This window comes from Hippocampus zosterae, chromosome 5 (assembly GCF_025434085.1).
Source record: "Hippocampus zosterae strain Florida chromosome 5, ASM2543408v3, whole genome shotgun sequence".
NCBI lineage: Eukaryota > Metazoa > Chordata > Actinopteri > Syngnathiformes > Syngnathidae > Hippocampus > Hippocampus zosterae.
In genome coordinates, this window is record NC_067455.1 from 13,184,870 (window position 1) to 13,210,083 (window position 25,214).

General features: G+C 42.8%; 3 protein-coding genes across 8 annotated transcripts in view; 2 read left to right on the plus strand and 1 right to left on the minus strand.

Annotated features, from left to right (window-relative positions):
- The window catches only part of fhod3b (formin homology 2 domain containing 3b), a 96,096-nt gene extending 91,750 nt beyond the window's left edge, over positions 1-4,346 (minus strand). For 3 of the 6 annotated variants that reach the window (XM_052066319.1, XM_052066318.1, XM_052066316.1), the window contains exon 1: positions 3,841-4,346. In XM_052066319.1, coding sequence (XP_051922279.1) covers positions 3,841-4,005 — 165 coding nt within the window. In that variant the 5' untranslated portion in view covers positions 4,006-4,346. The remainder of the gene's footprint in view (positions 1-3,840) is intronic. The other 3 variants (XM_052066321.1, XM_052066317.1, XM_052066320.1) reach the window with 2 other exon arrangements.
- Positions 4,347-5,834: 1,488 nt separating this feature from the next.
- On the plus strand, positions 5,835-12,055 carry slc6a19b (solute carrier family 6 member 19b). The gene is made up of 12 exons (XM_052066327.1): positions 5,835-6,079; positions 8,024-8,164; positions 8,238-8,375; positions 8,467-8,648; positions 8,742-8,852; positions 9,083-9,195; positions 9,263-9,391; positions 9,474-9,630; positions 9,987-10,191; positions 10,300-10,459; positions 11,391-11,553; positions 11,642-12,055. Exons 1-12 carry the CDS (start codon positions 5,881-5,883, stop codon positions 11,819-11,821), a joined length of 1,878 nt encoding a protein of 625 aa, XP_051922287.1. The 5' UTR covers positions 5,835-5,880; the 3' UTR covers positions 11,822-12,055.
- A 1,776-nt stretch (positions 12,056-13,831) lies between these two features.
- Positions 13,832-21,113, plus strand: si:ch211-254p10.2 (solute carrier family 40 member 1). Its single transcript, XM_052066340.1, has 9 exons — positions 13,832-13,978; positions 14,219-14,324; positions 14,423-14,490; positions 16,056-16,215; positions 16,529-16,644; positions 16,813-16,939; positions 17,015-17,269; positions 17,685-18,359; positions 19,458-21,113. The coding sequence occupies exons 2-9, from the start codon at positions 14,222-14,224 to the stop codon at positions 19,715-19,717; spliced, it is 1,764 nt and encodes a 587-aa protein (XP_051922300.1). The 5' UTR covers positions 13,832-13,978; positions 14,219-14,221; the 3' UTR covers positions 19,718-21,113.
- Positions 21,114-25,214: the final 4,101 nt, after the last annotated feature.

Consider the following 25,214-nt stretch of genomic DNA (forward strand, 5'->3'; position numbering starts at 1 on the left):
GAGCTGTGGTCCCATGGCATTGGCAACGCAGGGCCGTAAACGGATGACTAAGAGCCACTGTCGTAAATGCTCGTACTAACAAGCTCCATAGTGTTGTTGCTTTAACATTTCCGTCGGTAAATCAGCCCTTGTGTCAGATTCCTGCATTTCCTTGAGTAGAAATATGTCAATAAATCCAAGAGCAGTTTTATCACATCAAGGGCGGTAGGGTTTTTTTTTTTCTTAGCTGTTCCCCCACCCAGGATTTGAACCCATGGTGGCCCTGTGCTGTGACCAAGTCCAGAGAGGGAACCACAAGTTGTGTGCTCTCACACTGAGCCTTAGCCTCTCCCTTCAACCACCATAATGTGGTCCACTGACCAGGCAGGCAGTTAAGGCAGAAAGACTAAAAATAAACAACATGCAATTTACAATTGAACTGTGCTATCTCCTTCCAATACATGTGCATCTGCACAATATACACTTTCAAAACGCTTCCATTTGTACAAACGCAACCTTTTCATACTTCGTTTTTGCTTGAAAAGGACATGTTTATGACAGATTACAACAGTAATGAAGACAGCAAAAGTATTATAGTGGGATTCCTACGCTAAGAAATAACAGTCCAAACTGCAGAGACCGGCAAAACCACAAATGTGCATAACAATGTGTAAAAGTATTCGAAGGCCTTTTGACAGGCACTGAGGAGGAACCTGTATTTTACAACATTTCACATAACTTCTCATTATGGCACTCTATAATTTCTAGTGGAAGAAAAATGGAGGAAAACAAAGTGTCCAGATTGAAATTGGTAAGTGAGAGTGCATCCTCTAAAACTGAGCAATATTTTCCCTTGACTTGGACACACTCTGCAAACCAGACTCAAGGCCACCAAGTCACATCACGAGAACGAAGGAAAAGAGAGGAAAGTGTTTGAAAGTGCGTATATCAATTGATTTATGTAGATAATGATAGAATTGAGTCGCTGATGATGTATAGCTGTACGTGAGATCGATTACCACTCAGTGACGGTTGTCAGTCTCTATATGTGCCCTGTGACTGACTGGAGTCAGATTCCAGAGTATGCACTGAGCCAGTCATAAGAATGCATTATTTAAAGTTAAAAATAAAAAATAAATATGTTCACTGAATGAAGCCGTCAAATTATTATGTTATGTTATATTATTATTCCATTCATTTCCTAACATTAAAATGTTGTCCTTATAACTTTATGAACTGTATAAGAAAAAGCGACTGGTTGCGACACAATGAGCACCATTTTTATAAAACTGGTAACAATGACTCCTAATTGATTTTTGACAATGCAGCGAATGTAGTCACTCCCTTTAGAATTTGATCAGCCCTGAAACACCCAACATGCACACAAGTGGTTTATGCCAAGACAGCAGAATGACAGCGACGGAAACGGGGTAGGGATTGCACATGTGAGCCATTTCAACTCCCTGGGCATCCGTGTGTTTGGGGCGTACCATTTATAAACAGGAAACAGTTCAAAGACAACAGCGTTTTTGTCACTGCGAATATCCAGGTCTGTAAGACTCCTCCAAATCTTGAGGATGTCCGTTGCTGAAACGCAGACTGGCCTCGACATTAGGTACACTTTGCACAGTTGAATGAGACCAACGGCCATCACAACAATTCTGCTTTTCAGAAACATCCATACTTTTTATTGCAGAGCCAGCATTTAAAAACAAATAAAAATCTCCCTGCAAGTGTGTCTAACTAGTGAGTGTGCAACATTTCCGCCTGGAGTCAGCTGGTACAGGCTGCAGCAACTCCCAGCGACTCTGTTCAGGATAAGTGGTAATGAAAATGGATGGAACAGATGGACGGACTGGGCATGCCATAAGGAGCGAAATGCTGCACAATGATGCTGCAGGATTAAGTTGATGAACTGATTTGCTGCAAGTGCGGACTCTTACAGCCTCTTTAGAACACTGCTGTACTTTTATTTTACATTTTTTCTCAGACATTTTTTCATTTTTTCTCAATTTCTCAGCTCACAATTGAAATGTGCTACACAGTGAGAGCATTTATCAAAACAGTTCAGACAAATGCAGTTCTCAAAATCCTGAGTAAATCGCTCAAAAGTCAATATTTGTGTCCCCGAACATATCAGTGCCATCAGAACGACAACTCTTGGTGTCATTGCGTACAGATGACACCAATTGCTTAGTTACGTTGTGAATATAAAACTGGACTCGGGAAGGATGTTCGGGTGTGAACTGCCACTTAAGTTTTGATGATGAATTCAGTACTCTGAATTGAAAGTTCCACATTTGTGTACGTGGAAGATTGATTGTAAGAGACTGGGCAGGATTCACGTTTCACTTTTACTCTGTACACTATAATTTACTGTTTGCAGTATAATTTTTTTTTTATTGTGATACAGAAAACAGCAATGCATGAAAAAAAATAATTTAAAAAAGCAAGAAAGTAGAAAAAGTAGTGGGCCACAAATTCTCATTCACCTCACAGCAACTATCTTCACCTCCTATGAGCTATTTTAGAAAACGGATTGATCATTTGTTTATCTAATGCTTCACACACGTTCCTTTCATTACAAAAAGTCAAGATTCGCCTTAATGGAAAATTTATACAAATATGTCAGATATATAATGACGTGTTCAACTGTTTGACTTATCCACTGAACTCATACCAAAATGTTGTTGGGTGTGAGAGAATTTAATAATGTCGGAAAGAGCCTAGAATTCTATATAATCAGTTGCATGGATGTGCCAAACCAGCTGCAATTTGTTCAGAGAAATGTAAAAATTCTTATTTTTATATGCACAAGTGAAACAAGGATGTGAAATGATCTGAGAAATGCCCTAAAGCAACTGAGAAAAACTGTTAAGTGCCACCCAAAAAAAAAACCAAATCAACATTAGCGACTTTATAACCACCCAACCCTCATTTGAGTACAGTGATCTGCAGCCTATCCCAGCTGACTTAGGCCAAGAGGCGGGGTACACCCCGGACTGGTCACCAGTCGTTCGCAGAGCACATACTGACAAAGAACCAGTCAAATCAACATCCACATCTTTGGACTATTTTGAACAGGAAGCCCATGCAAGTGCAATGAGAACATGTAAACCCCACAGAGGAGCGACTCAAATCCTGTACCACTACACTGTGAGGCTGCCAAGCTAACCCGTAGCTCACTGTGTTGCCTGTACTTACAACAATCCCATTCATCCATTTAATCCCCTTACCCTCACGAGAGTGGCGGGCATGCTGGAGCCTATTCCAGCTGTCTTCGGTACACCCTGAACTGGTTGCCAGCCAATCGCAGAGGACACTTGGACGAACAAGCATTCACGCCCACAATCAGGGACAATTTACGTGCATGGATTTTGGAATGTGGGAAGAAACCGAAGTACCCGGAGAAAACCCACGCAGGCACGCATGCAAACTTCACACAAGAAGGCCGGAGCTGGATTCGAACTCTGCACCAGTACATTGTGAGGTGGACCACCTTGCCGCCCTAAAACAATCCCTTCAATGAAAATAATCTACACCACTATAAAACAATGAATATATGTCGTTTTTTAAAATCCGGTCAAACTCCTGCTTCCTTTTCTCAACAAAATATTCCCACCCCACATTAAAAATCACACACAGTTCCCAAATAACCATAAAGTCGTTTGATAGTATATGGCACGCTTTCATGCGTTTAGCGTTAACGTGTATCAACGTCAGCATCCCACATCAGCAAAGCGCACTTGCTGAATGGCCCATCCATGTTGTATTTCTTGGCAGCAGCCCTTGGGGCTAATTATTAATGTGTATGTGTGAAGGAGCAGGTGAAGCATTAAAAGGCATGTCAACAGTGCATACCTTATGCGGGGCTCTTAGCAGCCTGTGCACTCCAGCAATTTGATTGATGAGCGGAATATCTTCCCTGAATGTGTACACTGGAGGTCTGCTGGGCTCCGGGAAGTTGGTGCTGTTGAATGGATCAGTATCATCTAAGAACTGCACCCTGCACACAAACGTAGCCATGGCGTGTCCTCCATGCAAGGCCGGCTCTGGGGACAAAACAGCGGATGCCTCCCGACAGAGGCTCCGGCGCAGGTTCCTCCGCAGTTGTCTCTTGTTAACCTACTCGGAGCGTCTCCATGCGGGACACCCACCACCACCTCCACCATGCAACACCATGCACCAAGCCGGGACAGGACAGTAGACACAGCCGGTGCAAGAAAGTCAAAATCCGGAGCTTCGTCTTTGTCTTACGCTCTCTGTCTCTTTCTTATGCGGCATTCGGCAGCATTGTGGTGCTGAAGCGCAGAGCGGATGAGGACCTCACTTCGCGATCTTTTTCCTCTTCCAGAGCGATGCACCAAACACATACTGCCTGGAAGCAGACTTCGGCTCATGTTACAAGAATGGTGGCGCCCTCAAGGGGCCATAATGAGAAGTACACGTTGATGAACACATCCCACTTAATTAAATGCATCCAGAGAGCCGCGCTGTAAAAACACGCACACGATTAAAAATAAATATGATATTGGAAATGTAATTTTAGAATTAAAAGGTACACTTAAAGACTCCACTGCATCATGAGGAATAGGAGGTGATTCGAATTAATTTTTTTAGTCACAAATATATCTGACAGTGTCCATCGAAACTGAAAATGTTTTTCTTTAGAAAGGCAACATTTAGACAGACAGACAGACAGACAGATAGACAGATAGATAGATAGATAGATAGATAGATAGATAGATAGATAGATAGATAGATAGATAGATAGATAGATAGATAGATAGATAGATAGATAGATAGATAGATAGATAGATAGATAGATAGATAGATAGATAGATAGATAGATAGATAGATATAGCATTTTCATCTCATTTCATGCCCATCCTTTTATTTTGAAGACCCGTTTCCTGTTCGTCAGCCTTACGCGCCTCATTTGTAACTTTATCGAAGCAATGGGGTGTCCAGGCCACCTGTTCACCTCTACCAGACCTTTGAATTGACACTTTAACTGTGTTTCCTGTGTTGCCAGATCCCGTTGCAACACAGAAAGCAATACATCACTGTGTCGCAAAAAACAAATACCAAAAACAAGGTAGAATAGAGAACATAGTGTGGTCTACTTAGGGAAAATGGTGCATCAAGTGACGAATCAATTACCATGCAGTCTTCCTGCACTTGACGTTTGTGGCTTTTTGGCCACAAATTTTCATCCACATTATAAAGAATATATTTTCTTATTATGGACTGTTTCAGAAAACGTGTTCATGTAATGCTTCACACATTTCCCTTTGTTAGAAAAAGTCAATTCACATGGGGGACGATAACCTCTTTGGACATTCATGACCTCATCGCTCGGTTGTGGGGTCGTGTCCACACAACCGACCATCCACACGACCATTAATTATTACCATGTGTGAGTTAATAACTTCTCTTATTGTGCTGAGTCCATGCTTTTGGGGTCTAAACCGGTCACGTGTCAGATAGCTAGATGAACGAACACAGACACAGATGGAATGCGAGAATGACAGACAGATAGGATGGACCGAGAGGCGGATTTCACTTGCCTTCTCTCACTTTTACAGTTGCCAGGTAATACTGGTTTGTACACAGTGAGTTGTGCTGAGACAGTGATTACCCAAGCCTTGAAGGCCACCCTGTACAGTAAATACTACTAAAATGATACGTTTCCCCATAAATGTTTACAAGAGCAATGACCTGTCGCTGTCAGATAAGACACCACCGGTACTTAAGTTTCATGGGTGGGCTTCAAAAGATGTCACACCTCTGACTTCAAGCTCCCTGTCAATATTTAACAGAGATCCACTATATAGTCCATCATTTACATCCCAGGAACAGTACAGTGCGTAACCCTAGCATCGTGTTTATTGACAGATCATGAAGCTCACAGTCCCCAACGCGGGCCTGGATGACAGGATACTGTCGCACCCGCAGTTGGACAAGCTGGAACAGGACGAGGCGGGTGACAGGCCCAAATGGGAGAACAAAGCACAGTATATGCTGACCTGCGTCGGGTTCTGTGTGGGACTGGGAAATGTGTGGCGCTTCCCCTATTTGTGTCAGAGTCATGGAGGAGGTGAGTTTACAACCATACACGGTGTATTCTTTGTAATATTGTGTGGTCTTGCTAAATGATATTTAACTCTATGCTATTAAAATGACCATTTTTTTTTGCTTGTTTCGTTTTGAAATGAGTAAAACCGAGATGAATCCAGTGAGAAGGTTTTTGACCTGTAATGTCAACTATAACCAGTTCAATTTACTTGGAAAAATAACATTCAAGAGGCTACAGCAATTTCTGGCAAGTAGGGGCTGTGCCCAACATGTGACAATAATCTTACATGCATATTTTTATGTGGTTGCCCCCCGCCCCCCGCCACCACCTCATCGACTCACGACTGTATAGAGGAGCCATCCTTGAACACTTTTGCCATAATGCCATACGGTATGCAAAACAAAATCGGACAGCAAAAGTGGGACCTTAGTCAAGGTGAAAAGAAAAATGAACAGTTCCAGAGAGCAGATACTTTTGGCACATACTTGCAAAGAGTTCCTCGAAGAGGTATTTGCACAAGAGATAACTGAGAGATGTCAGACATATTTGAAATACTTTTGCAAGCAGGAGCGGGCATAATGATCTGAATGAGTTTGAGTTAGATTTATTTATTAATTTTTTATTATTAAGCATGTCCATTTATTTTGGCTTTATTATTTGAATTGTGATTGTGACAGCGCCCGGTAGTCCAGTGGTTAGCACGTCGGCTTCACAGTGCGGAGGTACCGGGTTTGATTCCAGCTCCGGCTTCCCTGTGTGGAGTTTGCATGTTCTCCCCGGGCCTGCGTGGGTTTTCTCCGGGTGCTCCGGTTTCCTCCCACATTCCAAAAAACATGCGTGGCAGGCTGATTGAACACTCTGAATTGTCCCTAGGTGTGAGTGTGAGTGCGAATGGTTGTTCGTTTCTGTGTGCCCTGCGATTGGCTGGCAACCGATTCAGGGTGTCCCCCGCCTACTGCCCGGAGACAGCTGGGATAGGCTCCAGCAACCCCCGCGACCCTAGTGAGGATCAAGCAGTTCGGAAGATGAATGAATGAATGAATGAATGAATGAATGAATGAATGATTGTGACAGGTCATAATTTAATGTGGGCAGGATTTTATTTTAAATCACAGAAGGGTTCATTCATTTCAGTAATTCAGTTTGAAAATTGAAATTGTTGAATTGAAATTGAAATGTTGAATAGATTGATGAAGTATATGGCCAGAAGCTCAATTACATTTTGCATTAATAAAATAACGAATGTTTCTTGCATCACATTTAATTTCCTTGAGATGGCAATTTTTGTCTGTTTGCAGAGATCAAGAATGAAATCCAATTAATCAAAATGAGAAACAAACATTTTCCCTCTGTGTATGGTGTAGTACTATTCAGTAGGACTACTTACTGAATTGAGCTGCTAAAATGCACATTTTCCCGCAGGCTCTTGTAATTTATTTAATTGATACCATATAATTTATGTACCTAGAGTACAATGTATAATGCATTGGTTATGTAATGTCCTTTTTAGTCAACAGTACATAGAGCAGTAATCCAGTTGTGCATTTTTCATCATTGTATTTTGTAATGACTGTGGTCTTTCAACCAAATCGCCCCACGGGGACAATGAAGGCACCCCAATCGAATTGTTTCAACGGTGTGCTCAGAAACAAATCCGGTAACCTTTTTTCAACTCAAGTGCAATCGCAAAGAACCATGGTCATGTTATTGTCGTCTGTATCTTACCGCTACATATACAAGCTTTTTTAAGCTGCTGATCCAGCAATACGTATTTCCTCACTGGAAGATAAGGCTTTTTTTATATTCCGTTTAAAGCCTGGCATTCTTGTAAAAGTGCACGTGCTTTCTGGCTCGCAAAACAGTCTGCATCAGCTGCCTGCTTTTATGTTTGCTTGCGTCATTCCATCCTCATTTATATGATAGGATGTAAATAAAGATAACAGCATTGAACTGTTTCCCGTGCAGGGGCGTTTATGATCCCCTTTCTAATCCTGCTGGTTCTCGAGGGAATCCCTTTGCTTCATCTCGAGTTCGCCATCGGTCAGCGTTTGAGGGCAGGCAGTTTGGGGGTGTGGTCCTCCATTCATCCTTATTTGACCGGGATTGGTGAGCATCATTCATTGTATTGTTGAAGTTGTCCTTAGTGGACCCTAAACAAAATGAAAACGTGTATTCACAGGGATCGCCTCCATGTGTGTCTCTTTGACTATCAGCCTGTATTACAACACCATCATTGCTTGGATTCTTTGGTACTTCTTCAATTCATTCCAAGACCCCCTGCCTTGGAGCCACTGTCCGATGAATGAAAATTTAACAGGTATATCTCCACTGAATATTCGGGAATACGTAGTTGCACGGAGGACTTTTTAAAAAAAAGTACAACAACAACAACACCATCGTAATTGCAGGCCTGGTCTCCGAGTGTGCAAGGAGCTCCCCAGTTGACTACTTCTGGTACAGGGAGACTCTGAACACAACTGCAAATATTTCGGATGACGGCGGCATACAATGGCGCGCGTTGATATGTCACATATGTGCCTGGGCTGTGCTCTACGTTTGCATCGTGCGAGGTATCGAGACCACTGGCAAGGTACTGCATAGGGGGACGAATGATGGAACCTCGACTTTCAATTCATTGCGTCTGGTTTGAGACAAAGAGATCACGTACGATTCCTCTTGACAGGCCGTATATGTGACTTCGACTCTTCCGTATGTGGTGCTGACCATCTTTCTGGTCAGGGGGTTGACGCTGAAGGGATCTTTGAGTGGACTCAAGTTTCTATTCACACCTAACGTAAGTTTTTTAGGAGCACTTTCATGTAAGGCGGTATGCCACTGAATGGTGAGCATGCCTTTGCCGTTGTGTCATTGACCGCAAATGGCGTCATCCTGATCAGAGTTCCTCCGGCCACATTGCAAGAATCTAACGACTTGGTTCATATTTTCATGGGGGCCGATCATTGGGTTTTAATTCCATGTGCAAACCTAAGATCAGGTTCATGATGAATTGCTTCCAATCTGCAGCTCGCAGAGCTGGCTAACCCTTCAACGTGGATGAACGCAGGTGCTCAGGTCTTCTACTCCTTCTCTCTGGCTTTCGGGGGTCTTATATCCTTCTCCAGCTACAACTCAGTACAGTAAGTCCGACCTTTGACAGCTTTTAAAACCACGCAAGCCTCACCTTGTACCTGTGTATGCTTTCAGTAACAACTGCGAACAGGACGCAGTGATCATCTCTATGATAAACGGCATCACGTCTATTTTCGCCGCGACGGTCATCTATACAGTCATCGGCTTCAGGGCAACGCAACAATATGACACCTGCATTAATGGGTGATTGTTATTCATCACATTCTGACATCAATGTATCACTGCATCCTTTCTACCTGCTGAAATACCGTATTTTACATTTCAGGAACATCCTGATGCTCCTAAATACATTTGACCTTCCCGAGGGACACATCGTTGACAGCAACTACACTGAGGCTTTACGGCATCTCAATGCAACGCATCAGGACATTATTGAAGGACTGGATCTGGGCTCTTGTGATTTAAATACCTTTCTGAGTGAGGTAACGATTCCACAGTTGTTTTTGTTTTTGAATGAAACAATAATGGATCATCTAGAGTCAAACATAACTGGTCCATGGAAATGTTCGGGTAAAATTCGGATTTTGCGGTTACATTTTATCGTGGTTAACTTTTTTTTTTTAAACATTCCCTGTACAGTTCATAAGACAACGTCGGCAAGGGTTTGACCTTGGATTAGATTATAAAGGTTGCCTTCCTTGTTATGGGATATTGTGTGTGTGTTTTTTTTTCTTCTCCAAAATAGGCAGGCAATATCCTGGAAGTGAAACTTGACTGTGTTTGAAGATGGCAGCTTTGGGAGCATACTTGCTGCTAAATTGTCTGTTCTTTATCTTAGGGAGTTGAAGGAACCGGTTTGGCGTTTATCGTCTTCACAGAGTCCATCACCAAGATGCCTTTCTCCCCACTGTGGGCCGTCCTCTTCTTCGTCATGCTCTTCAGCCTCGGCCTATCATCTATGTTTGGGAACATCGAAGGCGTTGTGGTACCTTTGCAAGACCTCAAGGTTTTTCCGAAGAAGTGGCCTAAAGAAGCCGTCACAGGTAGCTCACACACTCTTTACACCTTTTTCCGATGTGATGGGTTTTTTTGGTTAGGTTTTTTTTTTTTTTTGTGGAAATCTTGGGAAACATTTTTTTCCATCTCCTCAGGGGTGACATGTGTGGTCTGCTGTCTGGTGGGCCTGATCTTTGTCCAAGGCTCAGGGAACTATTGGCTGTCTTTATTCGACACGTATGGAGGATCAATCCCACTGCTCGTCATTGGATTTTGTGAGATGATCTCTGTGGTTTACATATACGGGATAGACAGGTAATTCAAACAGTCTCATTTTGAATTGCATTTCCACCTTCCAAAATATTGTGTTGATGCATGTTTCGGTTTATTCATCTTCCGAGCCGCTTGGTCCTCATTGGGGTCGCGGGGGGGTGCTGGAGCCTATCCCAGCTGTCTTCGGGCAGTAGGCGGGGGACACCCTGAATCGGTTGCCAGCCAATCGCAGGGCACACAGAAACGAACAACCATTCGCACTCACACTCACACCTAGGGACAATTTAGAGTGTTCAACCAGCCTGCCACGCATGTTTTTGGAATGTGGGAGGAAACCGGAGCACCCGGAGAAAACCCACGCAGGCCCGGGGAGAACATGCAAACTCCACACAGGGAGGCCGGAGCTGGAATCGAACCCGGTACCTCTGCACTGTGAAGCCGACGTGCTAACCACTGGACTACCGGGCCGCCCTGTTTCGGTTTATGTGTATGTATAAATTGTTAAAAAAATATATGTTGATAAATCTTTTCTTTGCCCTCCTGTGCGGTATTTCCTTTAATCTCGGGTCTTCTACTGGGCTCTGCACAGGGTTTTAAGTTATTTAAATCTGAAAATGAAATTTTTTCCAGAGATGGTTGCTGTTTCATTAGCGCATCAGTCGCATACAGTCTTGGTAGACTCTAAAAAGTTAATCTGAGGCATGCAAAAGGTCATGAGGCATGATGTAAGGGCACTCCATTTACCGTTCTAATCACATTGGGTTTTTCTTTTTTTTTGTTTTGGACTTTGACATGTTTTTCGGCAAAAGTATCAATAGTAACCCATTCGAATGGATCCAGGATTAAATGATCAGGAAATATGCAAATGCAGATCTGGGCTTCGAGTCCAGGCACTAATAGCAAGTACACTGATAAGTATGACGTCAACGCGCCTAAATCATCATGCACTTTTTTTTTGTGTTTGTCTGCTCAGGTTCAATGAAGACATCGAGTTCATGATTGGACACAAACCAAACCTTTTCTGGCAGGCTACGTGGAGATTCATCAGTCCGCTCATCATGATCTTTATCGTAATCTTTTACTTCATCACTAAAGTCTCAGAAAAGGTCTTTTACAAAGCCTGGGATCTCGAATACGTACGTTTATTAACATCTGTCTTGCAGTATTCTGAATAAGGATCTTCTGCACCGTCTGTAACTCATTAATAACAAACACTGTTTGCAGGAGAAATTTCCAACTCTGGAGGAGAAGTCATATCCACCGTGGATCTATGTGATCATCTTCATCCTGGCAGGCATCCCGAGTGTTGCTGTACCTATCATTGCACTCTTCAAATGTTTAAGGGCAAAGGCAACAAAGAAGTCACAGCTCGCCATTCAAATCAATGACAAGCCCAAATTATAGCTGGCATAATATCCTTTGTTCGAATCCATTTTTATAACAGTATAGATACTTATTTTTCCAGTGTTATGAATTAATCTGTCAACTAAGATGTTGTAGCCATGTGTCCAACAGGGGTCAGTGTAGTGATGTGTTAAGTGTAAAATATTTTTGAGGCGTGTGAATAGAGTAAAAAAATTAAAATCTGCTGCAGTTCAGCTTTGCTGTTGTTTATTTTCGGTAATCTTTTTTTCGTCATTCGTTGATCTTGTCTTGTTTATGTACTTTCTATTAAAAACGTAAAGTCCTTCTTATCGGCTTTTGCGTTTTAAATATCTACTGTGTTAAAAGTATGTAATAAACTTTTGTGCACCTTTGGTTGCAGTTTTATAATGACATTTTTTGAAACATTGTGTCGAGTTTTGAGGGGATTTCACCACGATTGTAATTTAATGAGTGTAAAGGTAAAAGATAAAATGACCTTTAAAATACACATGCAATGTTATGCTATATTGCACAAATAATGGTTTGCATCATTAGAAATTTATGCATGCTATCATTTTTGATTTACAGGTTATGGGACTTTATTCATTATTGCAAGAAAAGTACTGTTCATCTAACGCCCTGGACCCTGCAGAGATTGCTCACTTAATTCTATTGTATCTCTCCTCGTGATATAAATTAACAATTTAGCCGAATAATAAATGAAGGCAAAGGACAGCCTCTTATTAATTAATGAAGGCATGAATGTATCATAGAACACCTCTGATGCAAAGAAAAGAAAATGTGAAGAGCCCACCAGTGAACTACTAAAGTTCCAGAGAGTCAAAGAATCCTGCCCACATCACTTTCATATGCTGATTTACCAACGTCATTCAAAACATGCATCTCTTAGTTTTTTTTAAATATATAACTGAGATGAATTATAATGCAACTCTATGTTCCCGCCAGCCACAGCAGCACCACATACCCGAAATGGAGTGCCATGGGATTTTTGACAGGTTTTTTTTCTCCGTTTTGGTGTTTGCAGTTTTGCTGAGCTTCCAATAAATGATACACGTGTGGCGGGTAGCTTTATCATTCACTCTCTCTCACACAGATTCACATTTAGGGCTGAGAGAGCACCTGAGCTGTCCTGATTTTTGTATCTGTGCAAGACTTGTGCGTGTTTGCCAGTTTGACAGACCATTCACTGTCAAGCTGGGAAGAACGGAGCAGATGAAGCAGCATCTGCCGAAGTGGCAATTTGGGAGCACAAAGTCGATTTAAACCTTGCACCTGCTCAGGCTGCATCATCATGGGCGCAGGTTCCACAGCTGGTTTACCACGACATATTTCATTCAAAAAAATGTCAACAGCAGGCATCAAACCCTCTGAATCATTGTATTATGTTTTAAATCATTCCACAGGGAAGCACAGTTATGGGTGGGCATGTGAACAATCAGAGTAGGGGTCAGTCTCCAAGTGTGCACTGTGCTTCTGACATGTCGAGAAACTAATGCATGTCGAGTTCACTGCATTTAAAAGGAAATGACTGGCTATAATTAAACTCAGCTGTGACCACTCCCACAGCGGTGGAGCTCTCCCTCGCCCAGTCCACCGGCCCGAGTTTGTCTGTGTAATTACCAATCCACATTCAGTTCATGTATTTAACAAATAAATGGTAACGATGTCAGCATGCTTGTAAAAATGTCAATCAAACATGTCAATCAAATCCAAAGCCAATTTTCTAGAGCTGGCAATGTCAATACAACTGTTGTGAATGCCACAACTGCCTCTCATCTCCGCATAGACACTATATAAGAGAGAAACGTGTTTGCGCCTACAGTATGTGTGTGCGCATCTACACGTATGTGTGCACGAGGAGCATGCATGTGTCCTTTTTGAGCAGGACCAGTCAGGCAGTTGTCCTTTTTGTGGAGTGGGCGGACGGTGACATTGTCCTTGCGGCCGTCACGTGCTGTGGAATATGCTGGCTGCCTTTGTTGTCCCACTGCCTGTTCTGCTTTTCTGGCACTTTCATACAATGGTGCACTTGAGCACTGGGATGCTATTAAGCTTTTCAGACTACTACGGCTTGAATTCCAGCTCTCAGGAAACACGAGCATCTCAATGTAGGATATATGGCAAAACATACATCAAGAATCAGCAGCAAGGATCGATTGTAAGACCAGAAGCAAGGTGACTCACCTACCTTTGAGTTTTTCTGAGCTAAAGGCAATATTTGTTCAACAGCAAAAACAACTTGTTTGTTTCCTGCTTTCCAATGCGATGCACAGGAGATATTATTATGACTTTTTGTTGAGGTCGTGAAACACGTGAGCGATAGTAGGATACACTGAACGACTTCATACTTCTTTGGGCTGATGTGAACTTCATCGACTTTAACAAAAGAGTGAACATGTTTACCATCTTCCACAGGCAATGTCCCAGCAAGCTGAGTCCTCCCAATGTGGCGGCGTTGTGGTGGAGTTCGACCCTGACGACATCAGGAATGCCAGAGCCAAAAAAGCCAGGAGCATACCAGGTGAGTTCATCTTTGAAGACAAACGGAATACATTGGCAAGGCTCAAATAATATCCTAAGTACATCCATTCAATTTGTATACTTTTTTTTTTAAATGAGGTTCAGCGCTTATCTACCTCAAGGGTCCCAAGTTCCTCATCTATGTCAGTGGAGCATTGTCAATGTGGGTAAGAATCATCTCCTGCATGCGCACACACACACACACACACACACACACACACACACACACACACACACACACACACACACACACACACACACACACACACACACACTCATGCAAATACACGTGGGGAGCAAAGCATAAGGCAGTATCACACAAAGCAGAAACAAACATTTCTTTTCATTTCTTTTATGTGCCAAAGTACAGTAAAGTCTTGAGGTGCACTGTATTTCCTCATATATTGCCCAAATAGATGATTGACTTGACTGCTGAGAGCAAATCCCTATGTTGAAATTTTTTCTTATCAATTCCACACCATGCGCTGTATATTCGTGTCCGGTGCAAGTCTGGCACGTGGCTTGGTTTGCATCGTTGTGGGTGTGAATAGAGCCGACTTGCTCCACAGCTCATTGAGGAGACTCCATTCATTCCCTTAATAATTGTAGCACAAGCGGCACATTCCTTTACATGGCAGAAGTAGAAACTCATTTGGTGGGGTCAAAAAAAATATACAATGGCATCCACCACGCATATCAAAGGAACGCAGAATCTGTCTGCCTGCTCTAAAATGAATGGGGAGCCAGTGAAAGGATGCCAGAGTAGGAGTTATGTGCTCCCTCTTACGAGTACTAGTCAAGAGGCGAGCAGCGACATTGTGGACCAGCTGAAGGTGCTTAATGGAGGGCTGGCTGACTCCAAAGTAAAGGGCATTGCAGTAATCTAGCCGGGATGTAACAAAGGCATGAATTACTGTCTCAAAGTGTTTATGTGAGAGGAGAGGTTTTATTTTGGCCAGCTGTCTAAGGTGAAAGAAGTGGATTTAACAACCGCACCAATTTGCCGATCGAGTTTGAAATCACTGTCCAGTTTAAGGCCCAAGTTTGAGACTGTTGACTTAAGATAAGGAGACAGGGGGCCCAAGTCTACAGGATGGAATGTACAAGGGCCACTGGGACCAAACAATATCACCTCTGTCTTCTTTTCGTTGAATTTCAAGAAATTTTGTGCCATCCAGGTTTTGATTTCTTCCAGACAGGATAGGAGTGGCCTTAATGAGAAAGCGTCTTTCTTGCTCAGTGGGACATAGATCTGGCAGTCATCTGCATAGCAGTGGAATGGAATACCATGTTTCCTTAAGATGGAACCCAATGGGAGCAGATACAGCGAGAACAGCAGAGGCCCCAGAATTGAGCCCTGTGGAACACCACATGACAAGGGAGCAGTGCGTGACTCAGAGCAGCCAAGGCTGACACAAAAGGTTCTGTCAGCTAGATAGGACCTAAACCACTCAATAAGACTCGCCCCAGCAAGAAAATGAAGATACACCCGTTTTTAGGGCGAGCGCACATACACCCGTACTTTAAAATACGGCCCTTGGCATCCTGGCTAGTCCACCAAGATTAGCAACTACTATGGAAGGTGTGGATGAAAGAGCTGGTGAAGCAAATCATAACGCAGTGATGCACAGGATATTATTTTTGAGTTACGATTCATACATATTCTCATTTGAGCTGACTTCAGCTATGACTGCTAACAAACACATAACGATGTTCATGTTGTTTTAATCAGGGCGACCGAATGTGGCACTTTGCCATCTCTGTGTTCCTGATTGAGCTGTACGGACGTAACTTGCTGTTGACTGCAGTCTTCGGCTTAGTGGTAGCTGGCTCGGTGCTCCTGCTTGGAGCTTTGATCGGAGATTGGGTTGATCGCAATCCCAGGAATAAAGGTATGCGGCAGCAATTTCACACCCACCTGAATTTTTTTGCATGCATGAGACGAGCGGGTGATAAATCAGTGCATCTCAATCTTGAGGCTGGGCCGTGTGCTGGTTTGCTATCCCGCCATGTGGTAAATTGCATTCGCCCTTTGGCGTCTTAAGTGTAAATCATTTCCTGATTTGATTTCGACACTCAAAACCGGCAAGGCACACCGTTCACAGTTACCAACATCTGGTTTAAGTTAGCTTGCGTATATGAAGCTATCGACCAGGCCCTAAGACTCTTTTTCTCTTTCTTTTTGTTTAATTTTTTTTACTTCAGTTGCACATGCATCTCTATTCATCCAGAACATCTCAGTGACCATCTGTAGCATTGTGCTCATGTTGGTGTTCTCATATAAGCAAAGGATTGAGCAGATCTGGGATGGCTGGCTTACTGTGAGTACACCCGACCGACATAATGACAGCATGTCCATTCACTCACATTCAAGAACAGAATAATGGCGGTGATTATCGCTGCTGTCGTTTCCCTCTGTGCTGTGAGCTTGTGGCTGCAATCCGTCTGTGCTTCCATAATAACATGTCACATCGCAAAACTTACACAAGGTGGTTTGTTATACGGTGGTGATCGTCCTGGCAGATGTGGCAAACCTTGCAAGCACTGCGCTGACCATTGCCATCCAGCGGGACTGGATCATAGTCATCACCGGCTACAATCGCGGCCACCTCGCTGGTAAGACGACTCTTGCACGAGGTCACGGCGGAGACGCAAGTGCATTAACCTCAACCTCACTGATCCTGAAAAAAGGAATGAATGCCACCATGAGGCGGATAGATCAGGTGACGAACATCCTGGCCCCGCTCGCCGTGGGACAGGTCATGACCCTGGCCTCCAATGTAGTTGGGTGTGGCTTCATCTTGGGATGGAACCTCTTGTCTCTCATTGTGGAGTTTTTCTTCTTGTCCCGGGTGTACCGCATCGTCCCCGCTCTTTCTGTCAAACCACCAACGGCGGAGGTCGACCTCGCCAATCTGGAAGGGATGAACAGAAGCGGATCGCAAGGTACGATTCTGTGATTTCACTTCAAATACACTGTCGATTAATCCACTCTTAATAAGTCTTACAACAGCTAATCAGGGAATTTTGTTTATCTGGTAAGCCGTGGAGAAAAAAAAACTTGACTGTGAGAAAAAATAATGACTGCAATTTTGGAATGGCCATATCAATTTTAGTTGAATCAGTATAAAAATATAACTCAAAAGATATTTTTGTGTCCAAATTCTTCCCCAGTCATAGTGCAATAGCGACAGGCCATGAAATTATTTTGCATATTAAAAAGTTACATGTGTTTTTTTTCTGATCGTTGTGAACAGGAATTGTATGTGAAATTCAAAAAAGACTGCTTCTTGTCAGTACATTTTTATCGCGCAAGCCTGTCCTACACATCTTGTCTAACTGACGCATTATTTGTCATCAGGTGAAGGTCAAGTCGTTCAGCCTGTGGCAGAAGGAGACAGTGATGCGAGGCTCCGCCTAAAAGAAATGACCTATCTCCCACTGTGCTCGCGGAGGTTTCGCTGGCTGGTGAGCACCTGCAAGGACGGATGGAGGTCCTACTATCAACAGCCGGTCTTCCTTGCGGGAATGGGCCTGGCGTTCCTCTACACTACCGTACTGGGCTTTGATTGCATCACCACCGGCTACGCCTACACTCAGGGCATAAGCGGCTCCTTCCTCAGTGTGCTGATGGGTGTGTCGGCCATCACTGGTCTGATGGGCACCGTCATGTTTACGAGACTGAGGAAGACATACGGTCTGATCAACACGGGCATCATCTCCAGCTGCCTCCACCTGGGCTGCTTGCTCCTTTGTGTGTGCTCCGTCTTTGCCCCCGGGAGCCCCATGGATCTTAGCTTGCTCATGCCCTACTTTACCTCAAACTCCTCCACGGAGGTTGGAGGCATGGCGAACCAAAGACAAAAACACACGTCTGCCTCGAGGGGGGGCAGCAATCAACCACTTCTACCCGACCGTTCCTCCATCCACTGGACCAACAACACTGTGCTTTTTGACAACGTGCCCTCCGGTAGCGCGCCAGAATCTTACATCTCCATTATCCTCTTGTTCATGGGGGTCATCACGGCACGCATCGGTGAGCGGATGCGGTTAAAACAACACTAGGCATTCAGTAGAGCTCATTTACTTTTACAAAGTGCATCCACCACAGAACCACAATGCCACCGATGCCACAATCAATTCTTAATGTCTGCCACCTGTTTAAATCCAAAAAGTCTCTCAATTACCAGTAGGCAACCTTATAAGGCAGCTGGATTGTGAGGGAAAAGTTTTGTAAATTGATGACCTTATGATATAAAAGATGAAAGCAGCTTTGTAGATGTGGCGATTAGCTATTACATCAAGTTGATTAGAATTGACCGCAGGACACAACTTGCCTACAGGAATGTGAAGGCAAATGATAGTGCACTATTTGCCTGTAATCAGCAGAGTTGCTGTCCACCAGCAGATGGATTTTGTTTTTCTTAAAAGTGATCCCTTACAAATTATGACGCACGGTGAATTGCATGTTGCACAAGCTTTGATTGGAAAACATAAAGGAGAATATCTCAAAATCCCGATGTGCAAGAAAAGAGTCAAGACTTTTTAAATCCACATAAAAAAATGCATTTAGGGTCACATGCATAACACACTGTTGTGAAGATTTGGCTTTCAGTTTTCGTACAAATAAGGCAAAAAAAAAAGGGAATCTGAAGCAATTTCTCACCGTGTGTTAATTTAATATTACTGTGCACAGCGACCAGCCACAATCACTAATTGGACAATATAATGATACTGTATCAAACACAAATTTTCTGCCTATGCATAGGTAAAAGTGCTCAGCTTTGATTCATACTGTCAGAGAGGCATTATCTCACAATATGCTATTTGTTGTGGTCATTTACTGTAATGTAAAACTGCACTGCATCATAATCAGAGCTGTTGCTCATATTTTTCACTCTTTTGTGTAACCAATTGGGGTAACCGTAATAGCTTTCATTATGATGCAGTAGGCAGTACCATCGCAAACTACCTATTCTGGCACTGTCAATCAAAACTGCACCTTCTTTGTAAAGGCAAAATATTTGATTTGGGATATCATGCGCAGGTGGTCATTATGATATACACTGTCACAATTACAAATCAACTGCAACCCTGGTTATTTCTTTCAAGCCCACTGTCACTTGTGTTGCAGGATTGTGGTCCTTTGACCTGACAGTCACCCAGCTGTTGCAGGAGAACATCTGTGAGTCCGAGCGAGGTGTTGTAAATGGGGTGCAGAGCTCTATGAATTACCTGATGGACCTGCTCCACTTCATAATGGTCATCTCTGCTCCACAGCCACAGCATTTTGGTATCCTAGTTCTCATTTCTGTGCTTTTCATCACCACTGGACACACAATGTACTTCCTGTATGCGCACAAAGCCAAGAGAAAACGTCGCCTGGACACCTAAAAGGGGAGACAAGGCCCCCAAATACAAGCACGGGATGCTTTACATGCACCGAGTCCGCTCTGACCATGTGAAATGAATGTGTCCCTCCCGTTCCGTGACTTAGCCATTCATTTCCGCACACCACAGCCAGAGTCTCTGTCTCACCTCAGCTGCTTCCTCCCTGAAGGGCCTGCATGCGATAAAGCAGCAAACCAGAACTCAGGTGCAATAGAATGGGAGCAACAGTGTATCATGAATATGAATGGTCGCGGTAAATGCAGCAATGAAACCTCCGGGGGTGATGTCCTAGTGGAATTTACAACAGGAGTAAACCCCAAAGGATTACCGCAATGCTTTCAATGAACCTTTGAAAGCTTTCGCTATGAAAGTGGATGGATGATGACATTTTTTTAAACTGTATGTACAAAAGAACCGCTGTTGTGAGGCAAACGCTGATGCATTGCTAAGAAAGACGGGCATTATACAAGACGGTACTGATCCACCCACTTGGAAATATTCCAGGATTTCCAATTAAGGAAAATAAAGGGAATTGCACATGAGATCGTATGAAATAAACCCGAAATAAAAGTAAGAGAAGCAGCGCCCTTTTTAACGGACAAAAAAAAGAGTTTCTTCAACTGTTTTTTTTCCTGTGCAGCAATCATGCAAACGCACAATGCCAGATAAACGTATGGTCCTGAGTGCTATAGAACACTAGAAACTGATCTCCAATGTCACGTGTATTAAAAAAACAAACATATAATCGGGTTAGTCAATATTTTTCAAAATGTTTGAAATCAACACTGTCACTCCTACAGGGAGTGTTCAACCACACTTCCATACTTTAAATGGACCCATCATGACCTCACCTCGACAAAGAGCATGAAGACAGCTACTCTATGTTTTCATATTGCCACCTTACACAGCCCACAACCAGCATCACCTCTGCAACATATTTGTATCATTTTCCTGTCACCTCGACATATCGTGTGTTGTCACTGTTTATGTTTGACTGATATCCTCCTCATGATAAATAATAAAGAACTAGTAAAATGACATTTTTGTCTAGACATGATGGATGTAGAGCGGCAAAGAAAACTGCTGTAATGTGAAATTTATGATGGTGAACTTGCTAAAAGTATGGTCAAAAGCGAAATAATGCGATGCTAATTGGCATACCCAATTCGAAATGAACACGCACCACAACTACCGGTTACAACATCAATTTAGAGAAGTACAGTAGAACATTTCAGGTAGAACTAAATTCATTCACATTGGTTGTCCTCCTTTCCTTTCTCGTGGAAAATAATGCAAGGTGAATTCATTTGATCCTGACTCAAATTGCTGGTGTCATTCAACCTTCGTCAACTTCACAACAATTTAAAAAGCCTTTCGAAATAACTTTTAGATTGCCTTTAAAATTTCAGATAGATATGTTAACCATTGTACAATGAAACTACATACTAAAACTAAGATGACGTAAAACCAGTCGCCCGTTGACAGCCTGACAGACGTGGAGAGGAAACAGGAAGCCATGCACGCTGATAACGTCTGCCCTGATGGCTTTGGATTGGTAGTGATGCAATTAATGAAGCTTTTTTTGATTTTCATTTTCTTGTGGAGTTTGCCCTCGTTTTGAGTCTCAAGTGTTGAATGTGGAAGCACAAACAGCATTTAATTGACACAGCAGCATGAGATCATAAACATGCAGCTCAAGGAGGCACGCTCTGTTTCCGCTGTTCTTACATGTTTTCCCCATTCAAATATTTTATTCATTTACATTGATTATACACTTTACTCCTGTGTTAGCACGTGTTACCCAAAAAAAAAAAAAAAAATGGGGGTTGTTTCACCGGCGCCATTGGAAAAGAACTCCTAGGAGCCTTTTTTTCTGCTTGTATAGCACTGAGCAGCCAGAACCAGCCAGTTCCTTTGTAGCAGTGAGTTCCTATTTATGATCTTCGGTTAAAATCTCTTTTCCTCCCTTCTGTGGGAACATCACAAAAAAAAAAAAAAAACAGCAAAATTGTGAAAAAAAAAATCACCTAATCTGTCAGTATTTTGGTCTAATATTTTTTAATTTATATTTTAAAAAGTGTTTTTTAAAATGTGTATAATTGATGAACAGTCTTTTTTTTAATGGCAATATTGATTTATGTATCGACTCTGTTTTGCAGTTGTTTTCAAGCAGTGGGGCTTATGCGTGAAAGATAGGACATAAGAAGGCATGCCAAATGTGTGACACAGTAAACCAAAAGATAAGCAGAGGTTGAAAGATTTGGGTCTCAATGAAAAAGCGCAACAAGCAAAATGAGCTTTCATCACATCCTCCTCCTGCTGCTTCAGGCCTTACAGCATCCCCAATGCTTTTCGTGCTATTCCCTGATTAACGTGCCCACACTAACAAGCCTGACTTGAGGCATTCTCACTTTCAAATTCGTTTACTTTAGAAACTGGGTCAGTGGTAGCACACTGAAGCTGCGGTTGCCTCATTGAGAAACTAGAAAAGGACTCTGCAAAGAAAGTACTAAGCTGTTCGTAGATATTCAAGGCTGGCGATGTCCTTTGTCTCCCTGTGTATGATACAGTTATACACCTCTTAGTCCAAATGCCCATGAGATCATACAATTTGGGAATTTGATCAACATTTTCTTGGAAGTCAATATGCCCCTAAAGCAGTGGTTCTTAACCGGGCATTGATCGAACCCTAGAGCTTCGGTGAATCGGTTTCAGGGAGGCCATGGAGGTTAACACACACACGACTCAACATGTCAATTAGTTGTGACACGCCCGCTTGGCCATCACTGGCTGCAAATAATTACTTATTTGCAGCCCGCTTGTTCAATCAGTGCTGCGGGAAATTTAGTCCGCTCAGTAGTCAACGTGTGAATGTCGGGATCAAACGTATCCTTAGGTCTGTTCTTAATTTACTTTTTTCTGCTTTTCATAAATGTGTTTTTTCTGTCTTGAATTTGTAAAGTCATATTTTTGTTTTTAACAAATGAAGGGTTCGGTGAATGTGCATAAGAACTGGTTGGGTTTGGTACCTCTGAGAAGGTTAAGAACCACTGCTCTAAAGTCATACAAAAATCTAAAGAGTGAACCACTGTTGTGCATGACATCATGCAAGGTATGAGAAAAGCAGAAAATATCAACAACAGGAAGGGCTGCAACCCATAAAGATTGAAATCACACAAATGTATAATCACTAGAGGTCTAACGGTATGCAAAATAAATAAATATCACTGTTCTGTCACGTACCTTTCTTCTAAGGTCATAGTTCGGTTCACAGAGAGTTTATGTTTTCTGTAAATAGTTTACAGATAACATTCCATTTAAAATGAAACACCAACCGCTCAAATTTTTCCTTTCTGCATTTCACCAATTTTTTTCCCCCCTCACTGCAGTGCTGTGCTGCCATTTCAAGTAAGTTGACAGGACCGACGTTCTACCAAAAGGGTCTCAATGGGCACGGCGGAGGCTGAGCTGCAGTGAGTTTGTTCACGGGCAAGAGGTCAGAGCACGGGATAGTTACACTTCCTTTCCCTTATGCGTTGTTGAGTGAGGGAAACCTAATAATCAGCAAATCAGGGTACATAATTGCACCTGCATCTGGTTATTAACTATCTCGGTCTAGTTACTAAGAGAAAACAAGGGAACTATGTGGACATTTTTGGCATGGACCACATAAAAGGAGAAGGAGGGCCAAATGACTGTAATCTAGATTAGAAGAGCAGTGCCAACGACAATAAACAACAGCAAAAAAATTAATAAAAATGAATGCAGCATGCTGAAATGTACAGTGGAAGACGAGCTGCATTTTGTCTTTGCATGAGGTCATCTCCTAATGAAAGACTCATTAATGACTTATTGTGCTCATCGCGTCCCACCTCCTTCACTTCTCCTAGTGCCCTAACAGAAGAACTGATGAGGCCATTGCTTAAATCCTCGATCCTACCACCTGGACAATGGGAATGGAAATATGCCCGTTTGCACCAGGACATCGACACCACAAGGTGCCCGTCCAGAGCCAAGAAAATCATCAAAGACATCGGCCACCCCGACAATAAACAGACTGTTTCACTCAGCTCCCCTCTGACATGCGCCTCTGCTCCTGCAGGGCCACAACCCAGAAGCTCAGGAAGAGCGTTCTCTCCTCAGTCATCAGAACTCTAATGCGTATATGAAAACACACAACATACACCCCTACGCATCACGACTTATCACTCTCATACAGGCTACTCAATTGCATTTTACAGTTCTGATCAGTTGCTTTGGTACAGTTGAGAAATGTCAAGTGTTTCTTTTTCCAATGTATTTTATTAGACATAAGACATATTTTGTGCAATGTTTGAAAACAGTTCCTGAGTGGCTCAATAACATGCCTGAGACTCGCTTTTGTCTAAATTCCCCATTTTTGAAGGATTGTATTCAACTCAACACACCCTAATTCTTGTCTGGCTGAGATTTATTTTATAAGGAGGCCCTGTCTAGTGCAAATTTGCAACTGCGCACTCTTCCCCATGAGCAGTACTGCTGGTCCAGTGGCAAATACACAATTGGTTACTATGACGACTGCACTAAGAGTTACGACTGAAAAGGCAAGCGTAACTTCAACTTGCGGGAGCCCAGCGCAGAGATAAACTCATCACCAAACACAAATACCCACTCTCACCCGTCCAACAACTTCACAGAGCAATCAAGTTTGTGACGCTTACCAGAAGCAAACACTGTTCGCTAACACTAATGTGTGTATCCTATAACAATCACTGCAGCTCTGCTTACCTTTTGGATTTAACCTGGTGGCAGGAGCCTCAGACACATACATGTGGGAGTGAGAGCATTAATTTCCACCTGTGCCCTTATATGATAGCCTTTCAGAAAGTGCAGTCTGGTGGCCATACTTTGGTCATCGCTTGAAAGTAGTTCTGAATCTTCAGTCGGCCTCGATAATGGGAGAAATTCAGAATTTGCTTGCTGAAGGAAAACAGAAGTAAAATACTCCGATTGTGTTTTCATAAACAAGTGGAAGGGTAAAAGGTGCAAGAGAAGAAAGAGCAACTGAAATTGCGAACCCTTTTTTTCAGGCGGCACTTTGATGTGTCAGCACATTTGGGACGCCAGCACAAGTGAATGGCCTTCTAAGGATGCGGTCAAGCATTTGCTGCTGACTCTGGACAAATCGATAGAACCCTAATATATAAAATGGTCACATGAGGAGAAAAAAAAATGAATGTCCTTGGTGTGTCGAAACCAGGGATGTCCAAACGTTTTCGTTTGAGGGCCACATACAGAAAACTGGAAGCGTGAGAGGGCCACTTTCATGCTCCAAAAATTTTCAACCATGCTCCAAAAATGTTCAACTTTTTGAAATACGATAAAGTCAGTCAGGAAAGCAGTTACATCATGTTCATATGGTCAAGTTCATTTCATCAGCTTTCTGTTAAAGGTGTTTTAGGGGTGGGCAAAAGCCCTCCTTCTCACAGAATAGATCCAGCTCTGTACATGGCAGCGGCCA